Source organism: Petaurus breviceps, unplaced genomic scaffold (assembly GCF_028583685.1).
Source record: "Petaurus breviceps papuanus isolate PSGF00001 unplaced genomic scaffold, PetGlider_PUasm1.0 37, whole genome shotgun sequence".
NCBI classification, from domain to species: Eukaryota; Metazoa; Chordata; class Mammalia; order Diprotodontia; family Petauridae; genus Petaurus; species Petaurus breviceps.
Genome location: NW_027186296.1, coordinates 18,531,458 through 18,551,145, shown reverse-complemented (window position 1 = coordinate 18,551,145; position 19,688 = coordinate 18,531,458). Strand labels below are relative to the sequence as shown.

Genomic DNA, 19,688 nt, shown 5'->3' with positions numbered 1-19,688 from the left:
TTTGTGTAGCTACACAATGATATACATTTTTTTCCTTAGAACTAGAAGGAAACTTAGGCATTATATAGTTTGAATTACTCATTTTACACTTGAGGAAATTGAGAGATTAAGTGATTGAGGTCACACAGGAAGTAATCTAGGGAGCCAGACTTTGAAACCGTGTCCTCTGACTCCAAATTCAGTGACCTTTCCACTAGACCAATGTGCTTCTCTGATCTAGGAGTGTGTAAGAAAATTTTTAACGATAGATCTTTAAAAAATGTGCATATGACATGCTGTTAAGTTTAATCTTCATTGTTAAAATGTTCTCCATCTCTTTCTTAAATCCAGATGGTCATCAAAATGATAAATCAAGCCCTGATTTGTAGCATTTGCTGATTTCCAAGGTGTATATGCTCACATGAAAAGAGCTGATTCCAGTCCACCCCTTGCTTTATGTTATATGCCAGAAAAGTTGCACTTGTTGAATTTTATTAAATCGAATTATATTTTAAATGTACTAAGGGAGTTTGATATTCAAAAGAACCCTGTGGGAAGACCTTTGGTAAAGAAAATAATAGCCCTCAAGATTATCTGTTTTATAAGATCTGGAGGCTTTTTTATATAGATGTTCTTAATATGAGGAAGACTTACATTTCCTTGACCTTTTCCCTTTAAAGCCAAAGTAATCTTGAGAAATGAAATAACAGATTGCCTCCATATTAGTCCCCTCTCATTACTGACAATAGGGCAACTAGGTGGTGGAGTGGATAGAGTGCTAAGTCTGGAGTTAGGAAGACTCATCTTCATGAGTTCATATCTGACTTCAGACATTTACTAGCTGTGTGACCCTGGCTAAGCTAACTTAACCCTGTTTGCCTCAGTTTTCTCATATATAAAATGAGCTGGAGAAGGAAATGGCAAATCACTCCAGTATCTTTGCCAAGAAAACTCCCAAAGGGGGTCATGAACAGTTGAACACGACTGAAAAATGACTAAACAAAAACATTACTGACAATAGAACTCTTTGCAGGCAGGAGAAAAGAGAGATAAGGCTTGTTTTTAGATTTGGGGCAACACAAGAATTAAACCTGTTGCTATTTAGCAAATTCACAATCAGGGTCTCCTTTTTAAGAGTATGGGAAAGGAGCAAAGTGGTATATCTGCTTGCTCCCAAGTTCTAAGTTATGCTTCTTCTGTCTTTTAACACAAGCAAGTGTCAGGGTTTGGCCCACTCAATTTGTAACCATCCAAGCCCTGTTTATTTAGGGGTTTCTCTGAGAGACTATGTTCCATCTCACGCTGGTTTGGGGCACATGAGGTTTTTATGTTGCACAGGGTGGAGCACCAAATGAACCTGGAAAATCACTGCTAACTGGCAGAGGTGCAGGCCGACCCCTCCTAGTGCCAGCCCCACCCCCATTTGGCATTCTGTGGAGGCACAGATTTCTGATGGGCTGTTAGTGATTTACACATGGTGTGATGTGACACAGAAAGCCAAGCGTACCATGATCAGGGCCATCTCCAAGCAAAACTGCAAATGAGAAGAATTGTCAGTCTTAGAGCAGGCAGGGAATGTGAGCTCATCTAGTCTAATGTTCTTGTTTAACAGATGTAGCAACTGAGGCCCAGAGGCGTCAGTGATTTGTACCGTGTCACACAATAGCAGAGCCTCCTAATCTGGGGCTTTGTCTACTACCCCACGCTATTTGTCATTCAGTCTGTCTTCAATGACTTCCCATCTCTTCATTTTGTACCAGTATGCCTATTCCACCCCTTTCAGTGATCTGATGAAATAATTTATACTGAATTGTTAGTGATTCTCACAGGTATTTGTGTGTTTTTTAAAAAAATCTTATGTCTATTAATATATTTTGTTTTTATGTCACTTTCTTTTCTGAATACACCCCTTCTCTGCCCTTTACACTAAGCTATCCACCATAATAAAAAATTTTTTTTGGAAGGGGGAGGGTAGGCCAGTTGGGGTTAAGTGACTTTCCCAAGGTCACACAGCTAATAAGTGTTAAGTGTCTGAGGCTGGATTTGAACTCAGGTCCTCCTGACTCCAGGGTCAGTGCTCTATTCACTATGCCACCTAGCTGCCCCTAAAGATTTTTTTTAAAGAGAAAAAAGGCATTTCAGCAAAACCAACTGGTAGTATGGCTATGTCTGGTAATATATACAGTATGATACTCTCATGGTCCCTGGTCTCTGCAAATAAGGGAGGGAGGTCCTTTTTCTCAACTCTTCTGGGGTCATAATTCTTCATGGTCCTTATAATTTTATAGCAGTCATTTTCTTTTATTATGGTTATTTCTTTTTCCATTTCTCCATTGTTATTATGTCTTTTTTTTTTTTTACTAGTTCTGCTTTGTTCATTCTTTGCATTTTAAAAGAAGACCCCTAGAGAGAATAATGCTTAAATGAAAGGAATCAATCTGTAAAGGTGGAACTTAGGTAGGAGATTCTAAGAGTTTTTCGCCTCTCTGGATGATGTAGAAGTTTTATTACTGAGATATGTTCATAGGGATGTGGACATGGATGTAGAAGATAAGTGTCAACATTCTCTACCTTCCTCCAACCCCCATTCCCAAGGTTATTTCTTTGGAGTCTAAGCACAAAGAATGTTCTTGTGAAACTCATAGTTTTTATTCTTAGATGCACTATTTGCCTTGAATTCTTGTTTCCTTTCCTATCCTTGTGAAGAGGGTTGGGTAATCTAGAGGAAAACATCAAAGCTACTTTTACCTCTTTCCCATGAGCCTAGTTCCAGCACTAAGAAGTGCTCTAGTTCATTCTCTCCTTCTTCTAGGCCCCATTTTGGCCTTTTGTTATTCAGTTGTTTCTGACTTTTTGTGACCCCATTTGGGGTTTTCTGGCAAAGACACTGGAGTGGTTTGTCATTTCTTCTCCAGCTCATTTTACAGATGAGGAAACTGAGGCAAAAAGGATTAAGTGATTTGCATAGGTTCACATAGCTGGTAAGTGTCTGAGGCTAGATTTTTACTCACAAAGACGGCTCTTTCTGACTCTAGGCTAAGCACTCTGTCCATTGGACCACCTGACTGGGCTCTTTTGGCATTCTAAAACTGAAAGTAATCTCCCAATCTTAAAGGTATTTCCCAAACTGAAGGTTTTATAATCCCTCTACTTCTCATGGTATGTGATATAGATATAGATATAGATACCTAATAGGAGAAAAAAAAGATATCTCTAGTCCAGGATAAGGTATCACTCTAAAAAACTCCCTGGTCTTTTCTACCTTTGTGTTTCATTGGTAGCTCTCTACCTGTGTCTTTTGCATGTCATTTAATACTAAGGACCAGAGTACATTAGAGTGAGTGGGGTAGGAGAGGGGGCTCATACCTGAATAGTAGAGATTTGGTATTGCCTATTTCTTAATGGTTTTGTATAATTACATATAAACTGACCCATTAAAAAAACAGCACCTCAGGGAAGTGAGGGGATACCTTTAAAATTGCAAAAATAAAAGAAGTATTTATTTCAAAAAGTAGGATGGTTTTCCTTAACTTTAGTCATTTTCTTTTTTATTATGGTTATTGTTTTTTTCTGTTTTTCCATTGTTATTATGTCTTTTTTAAAATTAGTTCTGCTTTGTTCATTCTTTGCATTTTAAAAGAAGACCCCTAGAGAGAATAATGCTTAAATGAAAGGAATCAATTTGTAAAGGTGGAACTTAGGTAGGAGATTCTAATCACACTCTAATACGTTAATGGTATCATTAGTACAAATGTTCTGAGTGTTGGGCTATTTGTATAAAGTATTTTGAACATAAGTCAGTTATAACCTAAAGGCTCATGATTGAATAATCATGAAGTTTTTATCCAGCTTGTACTAATTCATAGCACGATTTGTTAAAATTGGATTACTGGTTAAAAAAATAGATCCAACCTTTCTTTTTAATTCAGCAATTATTTATTGAAAGGCAGCATAGTATAATGAATAAATGATAGCCTCAAAGCCAGGAAGACCTTCATTGAAATCTTACTTCTACCCACATTCTCAGTTAGCCACCAATATAGGAAACTAGCTATATATCAGGGTTGATTGGCAGCTCATCTTTAATTTATCACAATGGTTATCAGAAATTTTGGTCTCAAAACTCCTTTATAGTTTCAAAAATTATTGAGGACCCCCCTACTCCCACCCCAAAAAACTTTTGTTTATAGACAATATCTACTGATATTAAATTATAAATTAAATAATATTAGATATGAAAATAGTTTTGATCTTGACAACTGGCAATTGGGGATGGAGACCCTCTTCCCTTCCCCAGGCCATGTTTCCAGAACTGCTGATTATAGTTCTAAAGCATTACCCTGAGGGGACACTGAGGCATTAAGTGACTTTATTTACTTGTTTGTTTTTAAGTGACTTTCTCAAGGTGAGATAGATAGCATGTGTCATAGGAAGTCTTTGAATCCAGACCTTCTTATCTCTGAGGGCATCACTCTGTCGACTATGCCACAGAACCTTAAGGAGTGTGTGGTCTAGTTTTTACTTGAAGCAAACATTCCTTAATATTTTTGTTGTGAGGGGTGGCCAGGTGGCTCAGTGAGTAAGAGCACTGGCCCCAAAGTCGGGATGACCTGGCATTGAATCCGGGCTCAGATACCACCACACCCAGAAATTACTGGCTGTGTAACCTTGAGCAAGTTACTTAACCCCAATTGCTTAAAAAAAAAAATAATGTTTGGGGTGGCCAGGTAGCGCAGTGAGTAAGAGCACCGGCCCCAGAGTTGGGATGACTTGGGATCTAATCTGGACTCAGATACTTAGCACCACACCCAGAAAAAAAAAAAAACTGGCCATGTAACCTTGATCAAGTTACTTAACCCCAATTGCTTTTAAAAAAATATTCTTGTTGTGGTTATATTCATATAGAATTTATTCGATTACAAAACACTTTCCTCCTAGTTCAGTAAGATAGGTAATACAGATATTTCCCACATTGACAAAGAAGTGACTTGCCCAAAGTCCCCACAGCTAATGAGGGATGGAATCCCAAGGACTCTGATTCTCTAATCAGACTTCTTTTCTACACCTCAATAGATCTAGTTATCTCAGGACATAAATGCACCAAGGCCCTATCACCACTTTGTGAAGGGCATAGGAAAGAAGGATTAAGGGATGTTTCTTTGATTAGAATGGTGGCCAGGAAAACTTTTTACTTTTTTTTATCAAGTTGGGAAATTTTGAAAATTTAGGTCACTGTTTCCTATTTTTTTCTAGAGCAACAATGAGGATATCATGGCCTGTATCTTTAGAATGGATATACCTCTTTTGTTGGGTCTGAAACAATAGTGAGCAGTTGCAAGGCAAGTTGATGTCCCTCTTATCAATAATAAAAATTCATGGTCATGGGATAATAAAGATCTTAGATTTTAAGGGAGAAGGGATCTCAGGGTCACCTGAAATAACCCATGTCATGCTGATTGTGATAATACTGTTGTGTTCTCTCTTTATATCTAATACTCCATCTCTCACCTCCATACCTTTGCATCAGCTGTTCTTCTTTCCTGGAATGACTTCTCTACTTAGTTTTACCACATGGAATACTCAGAAGTAGCTCATGAACCTTCTTTTACATGAAGTCTTCCTTCACGTCCCCAAATGCTAGTGCCCTCCCTTCCAAACTTACATGTATTTAGCTAGTTGGTAGATATTTGCATTTATTTTCTCTATATTTGCAGAGTATATAATTGTATATGTACTGGTTGTCTCACCTCTTAGAATATAAACGTCTTTCAGGTAGAGATTGCCAAAGAAGTGGCACCTAAATAGGCATTTAATAACTATTTGTCAATTGGTTGATATGGATTATGTGACATTAATAATGGAGAAAAAAATTGTGTGGAGATGCAAGCTGCTCATTAAACTATCCATAGACACCTGCAGTGACTTTAAGGGGCAGTTCCAGAATCACAGAATGACATAATTTTAAAGGTGGAAGGAACCTCAGTGGCAATTCAGTCCAACTCATACCTTAAAGGAGTCCCTACTATGACACATCTGATGATCTGCATGTAGCCTCCACTGTTCTTTGATTTATTTGCCAATTGGATTTTTGGATTCTTCAGAGATTATAGGGCTCTAGTATGCATGATTAAATAGCATCACTGGAAGCACATTGGAGACCCAGCTTAAATATCAATCTCTCTTGACCCTTTAATTCATGTAAGCCTATTTCTATTCCATTTAATTAATATTTCTACCAACCTAACTTAGAAGTGGGAACCTGAGAGTTCTAAATGAGACACAGAATATCTTATACTACCCATTATGCTTTTGCACTGATAGTTGGAGGACTGAATCCTGCTCTGGCTAAGCTTCTCCACTAAGACGAAGCAAAGGTCCTTGTGGCATCATAGAATGTTACAAAATAAGTAAGATAACAGTGGAGGTTGGTTTTGATGTCAAAAGTGAGCTAGACAAGTTATAAGTTTATTATAACCTCACTTTCACAGACATCCTACCCCAGTGCTTCATTGTAGCATTTTCAGTTATCTCTCCTGGATCTAATTTCCAGGTCAGTGGTTTTTCCAATGAGATATTTCACATTGCCTTCTATTTTTTCATTTCTTTGGATGTGTTTAATAATATATTGATTTCTCATAAAGTCATTAGCTTCCATTTGCTCCGCTCTAATTCTGAAGGAATTATTCTCTTCAGTGAACTTTTGAGATTCTTTTTCCATCTGGCAAATTCAGCTTTTTAAGGCATTCTTCTCCTCATTGGCTTTAGAGCCTCTTTTGTCATTTGAGTTAGTCTATTTTTTAAGATATTATTTTCTTCAGTCAGGTTGTTGGCTCTCTTTTCATGATTTCCTTGCATCATTCTCATTTCTCTTCCCAATTTTTCTTCCACTTCTCTTATTTAGTTTTCGAAATCCTTCTTAAGATCCTCTATGGCTTGTAAATAGTTTATATTTTTCTTGTAAGCTTTTGGGGGAGGAGTTCTGACTTCACTGTCTTCCTCTTGTTCCATGCTTTGATCCTTTTTGTCCCCAAAAAAGGAATCCAAAGTTGGATTGCTGTGCTTCCTTTGCTTGCTCATGTTGTCACTCAATTACTTGACTTTTGAGCTTTTTGCCACAGTAGAACTCTGCTTCCAGAGAGGAGAGCTTTGTCCCAAATTGCTGGGGTTTTCACAGCTTCCAGAGCTATTAGTTGGATGCCCTCTCAGGAGCCTCCACTGTCTCTGGCACACTGGTCATGCACCCCAGGACCTCCACCCTAGACAATGATCCAGATCCAAGCAGATTAAAGCAAGAGTGATTACCCCTCAGACTGGTTGCTTGGTCCCCCTACAATCTGCAGGCTAGGAGCTTTGAAGCATTCATGCTGCGGTGGCCACTGCACCTCAGCTGCTTCTCCCTCCTGGGCAGAGGTCGGACTGTACTCCTATACCCCCTGTTCCCACAAAGTCCACACTGAACTCTCACTTTGTCTGTCTTTGGCTTTTATGGGTTGATAATTCTGGAAACCGCCACAGCTGCTGGTGATCCACTCTCCTGAAGTCCCTCTAGCTGGGAGCTGGTCGTGGCCACCATGAGGCTAAAAACCAGACTCACTCAGGGCTGGGCTGGGCATGCTGCAAGCCTGTTGGCCTGCTGGGTTGTCTTCAGTGGGAGGTTTGTTTCTCTCTGTCACTTTGTGGGTTCTGTAGCCCTAAAGTTTGTTTAGAGTCATTTTTATAGGTATTTGAGGTAGTTATGGAGGGGGCATACAGAGTTTTCCTCCTTCTACTCCACCATCTTGGCTCCACCCATTGCAGCATTTTCAATGGCTGTTCCAGGTGAGGCACAAGCTTTGGTACCCAGTTTGATTTTTTTTAATTAAAGGAGCTATCCCTTGACTCATGTGGGTGTTACCTCACTCAGAGTGAGAACATGAAAAGACCTTAACCTAAAAAGGCCAGGGTCTCCCATTGCATCCTGGGTCATCTCCAGGTACCCTGATGAATATCTGGCCACTGGACCCAGATGGCTCTGGAGGATTAAGTGAGGCTGATGACCTTGCACAGCCTTCCCTCACTCAAATCAAAGTCAACTACAAGTCTTGTCCTCTCCCTGAGGGTCCTCTTCTAGAAAGAAGGATAAACATAACTAACAATCACCAGTGAGGTTCTACCAAGCTGAAACTCTTGTCTCTATGGTATGAGCCTAGCTAAGTTCAGAGATGTTCATTACCATAAGTTTAGCTAGAGGCTGAAAAATGTTTTAATCCACACTAATTCACAATACTAAATATAACTATAAATACTAAAGGTGAAGAGGCCTTGCTATTTGTTTGTTGGATGGAATTATCTCAACAATGGAATCATAAATCTTTGAAGATTAAATACTCCATTGAATCATAAGTTCCTTGAGAGGAAGGGATGATTTTCTTTGTATCAGTAATACTTAGCCCAGTGCCTAGCATATAGTAGGTGCTGGATAAATGCTTGTTGACTTGACTTGACTACAAATATAATAACATGGGTGACCTGAAGGTTTGGCCTTATTTCTTTGAAAGGATTGTCATGTCTGTGTGAGAATATTTGGTTGACTGCTCCTCTTCATAAAAAAAATCTCTTTTCCATTAGAGATTGACACCTCTCCAAACTGTAGCATATGTATGTGGTCAGAAGATCTAATTATTTCACTTCTTCATAATTCTTCCAACACTTTGTCTGGATCTACATGAGACAAGCATTTACAGATGTCTGACCCCAAATGTTTTATTGCTGCTATATTGTTTCTCTACATGGAACTGGTGAATTAACTCACTAATAGTCAGTTAGGAGGTTTCTGTCCAGAAATCTCTCCTCAAGACAGCTGAAACATACATTTGTAAAGGAAACTGGAGGGGAAAAATGGAAAACTTGCTTGGGCATTAAGACACTGCTCTTCATGTTTATAGGCACTTGTTTATTCCTTTTCAAATACTATTTTGTTATCCTGTATGCCTAGTCTATTTAGGGGCTTAAACATTGGAAAATGGTATATAGATACCATGAAAATTGAAGAATCTTTTCCAATGGTCTGCCAAACTTTTAGATGGCCAGTTTGCCAGATGGTACCAGAGCACTGGTCTGGAATTAGAGAGGGGATTTAGTCATTTGTAAGTGATTTCAATTGATTTGGCAGTTGCCTGAATCTGAAATTTTGTGAAGTATTTTTAAATTATAAGATTCTGTTACAATTATGGAATGTTAGAACTGGAAGGAACCTTAGAGATTATCCATTGCAATGCTCTCATTTTACAGGTGAGGGCTGTTTCAGCCCTAGAGGGTTAAGTTCTTGTGACAGGTTCCAGTTCACATGGCTAGTGCATATCAGAACTGGAAATAGAAGCTAGGTTACTTAACTTCTTTCCAATCAAAGGCTTCTTCAATGACATCTTGTTAAAGGATGGCTTATGAGGGTGGGGGGGCCAGTAAAATAAAAAAGAAAGCTCACTGACTCTGTAAACAGAGAAACTGGGTTCACATACCAACTCCGACACTTATCTTTATCACCTTTGGCAAGTCACTTAACTTCCCTGGGCCTCAGTTTCCTAAGTGCAAAATGAGAGAGACTGGACTTGATGATTCCCTTTAGGTTCATTCTTCTCTAAATCTATATTCCTATCATACCATGCTTTGCTCATACTTAAAGTCATATGGCATTGATTGTAACTCTTGTTAAATAGTCTATTCTGGACTAGAGTAATGGTGTATTTGAGTTCAGGCATTTTGATCTTATAAATATTAGTTCTTTGCTCTTATTTTCTAGGTTCCCAGAAGGTATGCCACACTATATTAGCAGACTGCTGTAGAGAATGTGTTGTGCATTTAGTAAAATATGTTCAGGGCTTAGCTGTTAGTGGGAAGTCCACACCCAACTACTCCAGTTAAATGAATATAAGTCCCTTTGGGGTCATTTGAGCCACTTGCCATACCTCTCCCATCATATAAGTGCAATATGATGACTGTGGCACTTGCCACAAAGATTATCAAGGAACAATGGCAGGGCTTTGTTCATGCAAGGAGGAAAAAGTTGGACAGTTGGCAGAAGTTCCATTGTCCCTTCTCTGTGCACCAGATGGTGGGAGGAAGTAGAACGAAGAAGCATGGAAAAACAAAGCTCTAGGTGTGAGCATGGCCTCTGTAATGATTGTTTTCTCCCTCATTTACCTCCTGCTTTTCATCACTGAACCCTGGTTTGCAAAAGGCTGGCCTGGAAAATCTTTTGGTTTCTTTTTTTTATTGTTGTCTCTCTTTAGGAAAATACAAGGGAAGGAAGAGAAAAGGGTGAATGGGGGAAAATACTTAGAAGAGAGAAGGGGTCTTTGATGGAGGATATTTTTTAGTAACATTTTCTTTCTTTTTTCACATTTTCTTTCTAATGAAAGTAAATTGATTTTATTAGTTTTGGAGAACATAGTAATATGCTTGGTAACTAGGCTTTTGGGGTCCCTTGAGCCCACTAGAGCACTACTTTCTTTAGTTAATTAACGTCAGCAGTCTGTGTACTTACCCTCTCTACAAATTTTCATCATAATCCCCTTTTTTTGCTACCTTCTGCCATCCCTCTACCAAGTTTCTTCAGTGGAGTTGAAAGTCCCATAACAAAATGGAGCTAATAGTAAGAAAAACTGCAAGCTCTAGCAGATTGGGTAATAATAAGCATCTGTTTAGAGGCCCTCCTTGGGTCGTCTTAGTTCCAATTCTCAGTCACTTTTGCTGTCTGATCCGGAGAGGAACAAGTCTTACACATGCAATCCGAGAACTGAGCACACTCGAGTTGGAACTCCATGGCTGTAGCCTCAGCATGTCAAGGGATATCGAACAATGCTATGCTTACCTCTTTCTTTTGTTTCCTAGCCCTAGTTTCCTTTTGTCAGGTGAGCTTATTATTGGAGTAGCCGTTTGGCAGAGTCCATCACAGAACAAAAGACCAAACCTGCAAAAACCCACCATGATTCATAAACACCTACAGTAAATATTTCTTTCGTGTGCCTCTCAACAAATTGCTTTGAGGTAACCCACATTGCTGCTGAAAAACATTGGAACGAATGTAAACAGAATGAGCTTAAAAAAAAAGACACAATGTTGACTTTAAAAAGAGCGGTTTAATTACTTAACGAAGTGGCATGTGGTATTTCTTTACTACCTTGGACTGCCTCTCTAGTCCTGTTGAATTTGATCACTGGCCATTGTTCTTTGATGCTGGGCTCCAGAACATCCCAGCCAAGAGCCTGGCCTTGTAGGTGGGCTGCTGCAGATGTGAATTCCTGAAATGTGCTTGTGTGATTGTGGCATGCAAGCCTCTGAGATGGGTCCTTGGAGTGGGGCTGCTGTCTGTTTCCTGGAGGCAAGGCAACTAGAAGAACTCAGCTGGATAGTGATGCATTATGGTCTGTGGACATTTGGTTTCCAGTAACTGACTTGTGGGGTATCGTTTTTTAGATACTCTTTACTTTTGGAGGTATGAAGGGGGAAAGGAGAAGAATCTACAGAAGACTTTCTGTTGAGCATTCTTGCTGAATTGAGGTAGAGAAGATCCAGGATGAATGACCACCAAGTCCAAATGGTTTAGAATCGTAAAATCATTTATGTTAAAGCTAGATGGAATCTTTGAGATCATTTAGTCTGCCCCACCCCCATTTTATGGATACTGGTTAATAGGGAGGCAGTATTGAGTAATGGATAGAGTGCTGGATTTTGTCAGGAAGACACAGATTTGGATCCTTCTTGTGTGACCCTGGGCAAATAGCTTACCCCTTTGTCCTCAGTTTCTTCCTCTATAAAATGAATGTTTTGAATTGAATTGCCTCTAAGGTCTCTATTATTTCTGACCCTATGATCCTTTACATGTATCTAAAGAAAGTATCATGTATGATGCAAGGTCATAGAGCTAGTTTCTGGTAGGGGTTGGAATTAGAACCTGAGATTCCTGACTCCTACTCTAATGTTCTCTCCAGTACAACATGCTAAGTTGCCACAACTTTTGATTAAGCTGAAAAATGGAAAATATAATGTCAACATGTTTTTTACTTCCCCACCCCTCTAGTTTTTTTTTTTTTTTTTTTCTTTTTTTTTTTTTTTTTTTTTTTAAACATGGAATCAAAAATAGCAATGTCTGGGGAAAGCTATTATGATATGTCTGTGGAAAGGGAAGGAAATGTCCTACAGAGGATTGATGCCCTTGGGGTCTGTCTCCCCCATAGTTTGTGCATTAAGAAAGCTTAGGCTTGGCTCTGCACAAGCAATCTTGTAGTATCAGGAAACTTGGGGCCAATTTCTGCCCTCAAACACTCCAACCACACTCCCATTGATGAGACAAAGTAAAATATAATCTGACCTCATGAGATTTCCAGCCAGATTTCCAGACCAGAGGGGTTTGGATAAATGTCAGATAAGTTTCTCGACTGAACCATGGGTCCTTTTAAGGTGCACGCCTCACCCCGATGGATTGTTGCAGCCTCCCATGATTCTGACAAGAGTCCACTGTGAAGTCTTGTTCACTATTTATGGGTTTGATTTATTTTAAAAGCACCCTGTGCCCTCAAGCTTCTTAATAAAGATGAACTGTCCCCCCGAAGAACTGTGCCAAGAAATTGGTTGAGGCCTTATTTAGGAAATTTATGTATGAAACTATGCAACTACTGGCACTGTGTACTTCTGAAATGAGATTATCTGATGACAATTTATCATTGTCAATGAGATACAGGGCTGTGTGTGTGTGTGTGTGCGTGTGTGTGTGTGTTTTATCTTGCTCTGATATGGAAACAATTATCTTGTCAAAGCATAAAAACTTTGGTCATGTCAAACAATATAAGAAAAATCACAATGAAAAGTTTGGAAAGTGACATGAAATAGTGAGACTAACCTCAAGGCTTTGATGACTTCATTGATTTGGGTTACCTGTAATCCAGTCCCACCCTGGGCTCATTGATCTCCAGATCTCTTTACAGATGTGGTTTGTAGAAAGCCCAGGAAGAAGAGAGCTTTCTGTTAAGCTCTGGACCATTCCTCCAGGATTTTGCTAGTGTATTACTGCTAATTACACAAATAAATAACAGATGTGCTGTAGCTGAGCACCTCATCTTTATTCCACAATGTGCTTTCCCTAAATGACATGTTTCCTAAGGGGGGAAAAAAACAAACAAAAAAAAAAACTTGTGATATAGCTTTCCTCTAAATCGTAGTGCAAAATTAAGGATGCAATGGACATTTCCCCTGGCCTAAAAATTCATCCAGTCAAGTGGCACCAAGGGCCTCTGGGGAGAAACCAAACTACTTTTGATCTGTTTAGAAACCAGAGTAAATTAATGTATTTTTTTAAGTCATTCAGTCGTTTTTCAATTGTATCTGACTCTTCATGACCCCATTTGGGGTTTTCTTGGTAAAGGTACTGGAGTGGCTTGTGATTTTCTTCTCCAGTTCATTTTTACAGATGAGGAAACTGAGGCAGAGTTAAGTGACTTGCCCAGGGTCACACAGCTAGTTATAATAAGTATCTGAGACCAGATTTGTCTCTAGGTCCTGCACTCCATCCACGGTGCCACTATAATACAAGCTAGCTATTATTATTTAGAAAGGACATATATGCAGAGTAAGCTAATTTCATAGGAGATAATTATTAAAGGAGACCAGTTTGTGAGAGAAGTACCAGAATAGGAATGAAGAAAACCTTTTCAAATAGAAAATAAGTGAAGGCAGACAGATAGAAAGAAATCCTTTTCAAACAGGAGAAAAATAAAACCAGTTTTCACAGGGACTAGCTGCATCACCCAACTACCTTGTTCTGCTCACTTAGCTTTCTTTCTTAGAGCTGAGAATGAGCAAGGATGAAGAACATATAATTTTTGGAAATGCACATGATTGAGACTTGGTGCCAACAAGTTACAAGGGAATACTATGGGGAGAGATCTCTTATATTGTAAAAGAAAAGCTGCAGAGATTTTGACACCTGATTGAACACTAAACCTCAAAATGTGCTCTATGTATACACATTCTGGGAAGATTTTGACTCTTAAAAGTTAAATAATTAAGAGTGAATTAGTTCCACTCAAACCTGGGGCAGAGTGGGAAGACCAGTTTAGTTTAAGCATGATTGATGATGTATAAAGATTAGTGGCAAGAGTATCTAATTGCATTGATTTAGTTGTTTTTCTTTAAATCCTATTCTTATGGTTCTTAAATACTTAGATAGATTCATGATCTCATCAGTAGGCTATTCCCGTCACTGCTACTGATTGAAACCTATCCAAGCCTTCTCATCCTATGCAATTCTCAACCATGTGTTTCTATAAATCCTCCACAGAGGATCCACCCAAAATACTAGAGATCTCCCTATGCTTCTTTTAATATCTCATGGGTCTATTATAGTATTATAAATAGACTATTATATATTATATCCAAATTAACTATAAAGGTGTAGTGCCATGCAATATTTACAGCTCTCATGATCATGATAAAGACTGTGACTATATGTATCACATGACATTCGATCACAAAATATGCCAAACTCTCCAAATATAGGATACAACTGAAGCATTTATTTAGACACCAGAAAACTGAATCCCCAAACCAGTAAGCCGATTCCATCATAGTACTAAAGATATTCAGAAGCCATAATAACACTGAGAGCCACAGTATCTTTCAGCCTTCCCATAAACCAGTACAAGATCAATATCTACTCATGAACCTATTTGACTCCTTGCCTGAGCGTCTTCTCTCCTCCACCATCTCGCTAGTTCTGACTAACAGCTTCCTGTGGGCTCTGCTTCCCTTCAGCAAACTCCTCCCATCACAGGGTCCATGTGACTATATTCGGCCTATCAGGGGGCAGAGTTTATCTTCACAGCAGGGAAGCTTCCTGTGGGCTCTGCTGTATCCTTCAGCAAATTCCCTCCATCACAGCCTCTTAGGGGGCAGAGTTTACTTCCAAAGCAGGGGAGGTCTTCAAACTCCCCCAAGTCTATTAAGGAGCAGAGAAGAACTTCAAATTCTCACTCTCATTACAAAATGACATATGAAGAAAGATGCTATCTGTATCCAGAGAAAGAACTGATAAATAGATGTATAGGATAAGTTTACATATATATGCGTGTATATACATATATGTATATACACATATACACATATATATCTATTTGTATCAAATGATGGCTATCTATAGGATGGGATAGGGAAGGGAAGAGAAAAAAGGGAAAAATTTATATGATAATGTTATTGTATATTTAAAAGGAATAACAAGGCATACATAGTAGATTTGTAGTTTTATGTGCAATCATCTTTTTGTTATACTATGCTTATTTTATTCCATCAATGAAAAATAAAATAAAATTTAAAAAATATGTTACGGATTCCTGACACTTCTTTGTATGATCTCTGATTCTTACTATGCGACTTGCCCACAGTGGTTCCTATGGAAATAAGCAAAAAAGGATGTGGTTCAGATAATGTTTAATGTTTAGAGACAACTTAAGAAATATGTAATGTTTAGCTTCCTCTTCCTCTTTTCCTACCATCTTGTAACTTTTGTTTCTCCCATTTAAGACATTTTCCCAGAGACATTTTAATTGACTGTCCTCCATGTCTGGAATTCTCTCTCTCCTCATCTTCACTTCCTGGTTTTCTTGCTGTCCTTCAAGTCCCATCTAAAATCCTCCCTTCCATAGGAAGCCTTTCCTGATCCCCCATAATGCTAATACGTTCCTTCTATTGATTATTTCCAGTTTATCACGTATATAGCATGTTAGTACATAGTTTTTTACATGTTGTCTTCCTCATTAGAGGAAAGAAAGGTGACCTTCTTGAAAACAAGGACTGGTTTTTGTCTTTCTTTGTATTTCCAGCATTTAGCACTAGGCTAGACCCATAGTAAATCTTTCTTGATTGACATAGGACTAAGAATCAGTTTGTATTTTTGTCTATGATAACAGTCCTTGCATTTTACAGATGTAATAGTGATATTAATAAATATTTATGTTTAGCCTGTAATTGAGTTTTATTTTTGCAAAAGATAACTGGGTTTAGCCCTTTTTTTCTCAGTTAACAACATTTGTGTTATTTGGACCATGTGGTCATAACCTAGAAAGTGTTGTTCACTTATTAACATCTTATCTTAATCATAGGCAAAATGACAAGGAGAAAAGAGCCTCTTGTGTCTGGCCTTGGAAACCCAAATGAAGGGGATAAAAAGTACCTGAGGTCCTTTCACTAAGATGTTGCTGTTTGCTATTTCTATAGACCTGGAAGGATTAACAGAGATTTCAAAAATTTCAGCCACTAGGACTACAATCCTGCCATAAGGCAAGCTGGATCTTGTGAAGGAAAATGCCCTGTTAGTTGGTCTAGAGAAACGGCCATAAGTGTAAGCAGAGTAGATGTTTACTAATTGCTGTGATTTCAGTGGAAGATTTTACCCTACTGAAACACAAGTTTGGATTCAGTCAGAGGGCTGCACTTGAGGATCTGGAGGGCCACATATGGCCTTGAGGTCACAGGTTCCCCACCCCTGCACTATACCCATATCACCTAACTGCCTCGACTGATTGTCTGTTTAGCTGGTGGAACAGTGGCTAGAGTACTGGGCCTGGTGTCAGCAAGACCTGAATTTGAATTTGGCTTCAGACCCTTACTGACTATATGACCCTGGGCTAGTCACTGAATCTCTGCCTCAATTTCCTCAACTGTAAAATGGGGATGATAATAGCATCTACCTCACAGTGTTATTGTGAGGATCAAATGGGATATTTGTAAAACACTATTAAACAAAAGAGCACACAGTAGGTATTATATTCCAATTTTCTTCCTCCCTTTGGTTCCCCTTCACAGGTTAATTAGGCACATCCATTTAACTCTGACACAAACTATGACACCTTTTAATTGTCAAGAGGGGCGATAATAAACTGAAAATAAAAATTTTTTAAATGTGCAAGACTTCAGTTTAATTAGTTTCCCTCCTGTATTTTCCATACTCCACTTTAGGGAAAATGCAATTCAATTAAATCCAAGAAACATTTAAGTGCCTGCTGTGTGCTAGGTATTAGAGAAACAAGAATGAAATAAGCTACTCTCTGCCCTCAAGTAGTTTACATTCTAAAATGGGAGCTGAGGATGGGGAAAATAATAATTGCTCACAATTACAAGTCATCAGTGATGTGGAGAAACCAGTAATCACAAAGTATAAAGAAGAGATGATTTGGAACCAAAAAGCCTAGGTGCAAACCATAGTTTCCTACCTACTACCTCTGTAAGGCAAGTCACTTCCCCTCTGTGAGGTCAGTTTCTTCATCCACAAAATGGAATTGGCCTCTACTGCCCCTTCCATATTTAAAACCCTATGACTCTAGGTAGCACTTAAAAGTCGACAGAGTACTTTCCTGATGAGTACTCGGTGAAAGCTCGGTAGTGTATTATTCACTTAAGCTAGGTGAATTTACCTACTTGGTAAAATGGAGTTAGTAATACTTGCCTTCTTTTGTCTCTTGGGTTCTCAAAAGGATCATTTTAAGCACTTCGGGAAATGTTCTGCAAGGGGACAATAATATTATTTTTGGTTTGTTTGTTGTTTTTGAGGAAAGGGCTCTTGTCCTTACATCAGAAGATCTAAATCTAAATCTTGATCCTGTCACCTACTAAACTGTGTGACCTTAGGCTAGTCCTTGAAACTTTTTGTGCCTTAGTTTTATCATCTGTAAGATGGGGATAGAAACCCTTATGCCACCCCACCTTACAGAATTGTGAAGAAAATAGTTTTTAATCCTTAAAATGCTATTGATATGTTGCTGTTGTTGTCATTATTAGATATTTGTTCATTTCAAGTCCTTATTTTAGGCTATGACCAGGGCAGCACCTCTTCGGGCTCATAGGGTAGGGGAAATAGTTGTCACTTTCATAAGCCAAGAAAGAGTAGTATCTGAAGATTTACATAAACCCATTCTTTAACCATGAGTCAGAGAATCAGGCTCATTGTGAGTCACTGGTCAATTTGGGAGACCACATTTGGGAGGAAATTTCAGTTGTAATTTTGTCTAGGATACCATGTTTCTTCAGCACATGAGACAAACAATAGGTATCTTAGCTGGCTGTTTTTGTACTGAATGTTTCCTTTTCTTTTTAGACCGTTTATGATCAGTGGTTCATCACCCTCTTCAACATTGTCTATACATCACTGCCTGTATTAGCCATGGGGATTTTTGACCAGGTATGTGTTTTCCTCTGCGTTTAAATGGTTATAACGATTCTGATGAATCCTTTTTCTTCCGTTCATATCACTCTAGGCACTCTGGCTATTCCGGTTGAAGCACAAACATAATCCTAACATGATAGGAAACAGACATACTTTTCTAAGTAGAAGATACTCTTAGAGTCTCAAAGGGTCCCTAGATGAGTATTTACTTTTAGGCTCAGCTTTTCTGAGTCTCACAAGATGATGGAAAAATTCTAGAACTGGGTTGGAATAGCACAGACAAACATTCAAAAATCAAACTTTTCTGATCATTCTAACTAATGAGTGTTCAGCCAGCTTAGTCCCCTGCCAAAAGGGGAGTATTTGGTATTGTTCTCAACCCAGTACTGGGGCCATGATTAGCCATGGTAGGGGAGCGGTCATAGGACAATAAACTTAGAGTTGGAAAGGACTTCAGAAATCACCTAATCCAACGCTCTCGTTTTACAGATGAAGAAACAAAAATCCAGGGAGGTTATGTGATATTAAGTGAGAGGATAAGGATTTGAACCCATGTCTTTTGACTCCAAATTCAGGACTTTCCCCTGTTTGCTTGAAAGAGGGGATGAAGGAGGCAAAGCCCAAATGGTGGATCCTTGTTACTCTTAGGGATTTGGAGGTGGTTTCCTGGAGAAAAAAATGACCAAGTCTGTCTGCCTGTGAGGAAATGGAAGGCTAGCCAGGAGAGTTTTATGGTACAATTAGTATGCATTTATTAAAAATGATTTTTTAAAAAGCATTTTTGAGGAGACCAGATTTTTTTTTTCCAGGCTGTCATTAGACCTGATTGCTGGGCCCCATATTCTGGCCAAGAGCCAAATGTTGCAAAATACACATCTTCACATTATGAGCTCATTTCTCTCTTGGCCTTCTAGTGATTTGTGAGCCATTTTCCAAATATATTTTTAAAAAAGTTTATGGACTGTGTTTTTGGGAAAATCTTGCTGAAAATATAGGGAAGTGATGAAGAAAAGTTATGTGAATGAGTTAGTGTGGCCATTTCCATATTCCTCTCCTCTCCCTGACATTTGAGAACAGCAGAGAGTTGAAGAATAACAGAGATCTCATTCTCGGAAGGATGGCTATTACTCAATTTGGGAAAATGTAAGAGCATTTACCTCATTGAGTCAAATACCTTTTGCACTGACATCTTTGGTCTTTATCAAAAGGAAATGAGTAAGTTAGCAACTCTTGCCTAAAGCATCAGCTGTGGTTAGAGGCTGTTTTTAACTCTTTCAAATCATAACATCATAATAAGGAGCTTAGAGACCACTGAATCATACCTTTTCATTTTAAAAATGAGGAAATTAAGGCTCCAAGAGATTGAGATTTGCTCAGCACCTCACAGAAAATGCCTGTGGTGGATTTGAACCTAGGTCTTCCTGAATCCCAGCCCAGAAAAGTCTCTAAGGTACAAAATAGAGCTCAAGAACAGGAAGTTATTAGAACCATAGGTCAGAAAAGGGTCTTGAAAGGTTAT

General features: G+C 38.7%; 1 protein-coding gene across 10 annotated transcripts in view; it reads left to right on the top strand.

The window, feature by feature from the left end:
- ATP8B4 (ATPase phospholipid transporting 8B4 (putative)) overlaps positions 1-19,688 on the top strand; it is a 346,626-nt gene that overhangs the window by 305,013 nt on the left and 21,925 nt on the right. For all 10 annotated transcript variants that reach the window (XM_069098021.1, XM_069098022.1, XM_069098023.1 and 7 more), the window contains one exon: positions 18,101-18,184. In XM_069098021.1, the coding sequence (XP_068954122.1) occupies positions 18,101-18,184 (84 nt within the window). The remainder of the gene's footprint in view (positions 1-18,100; positions 18,185-19,688) is intronic.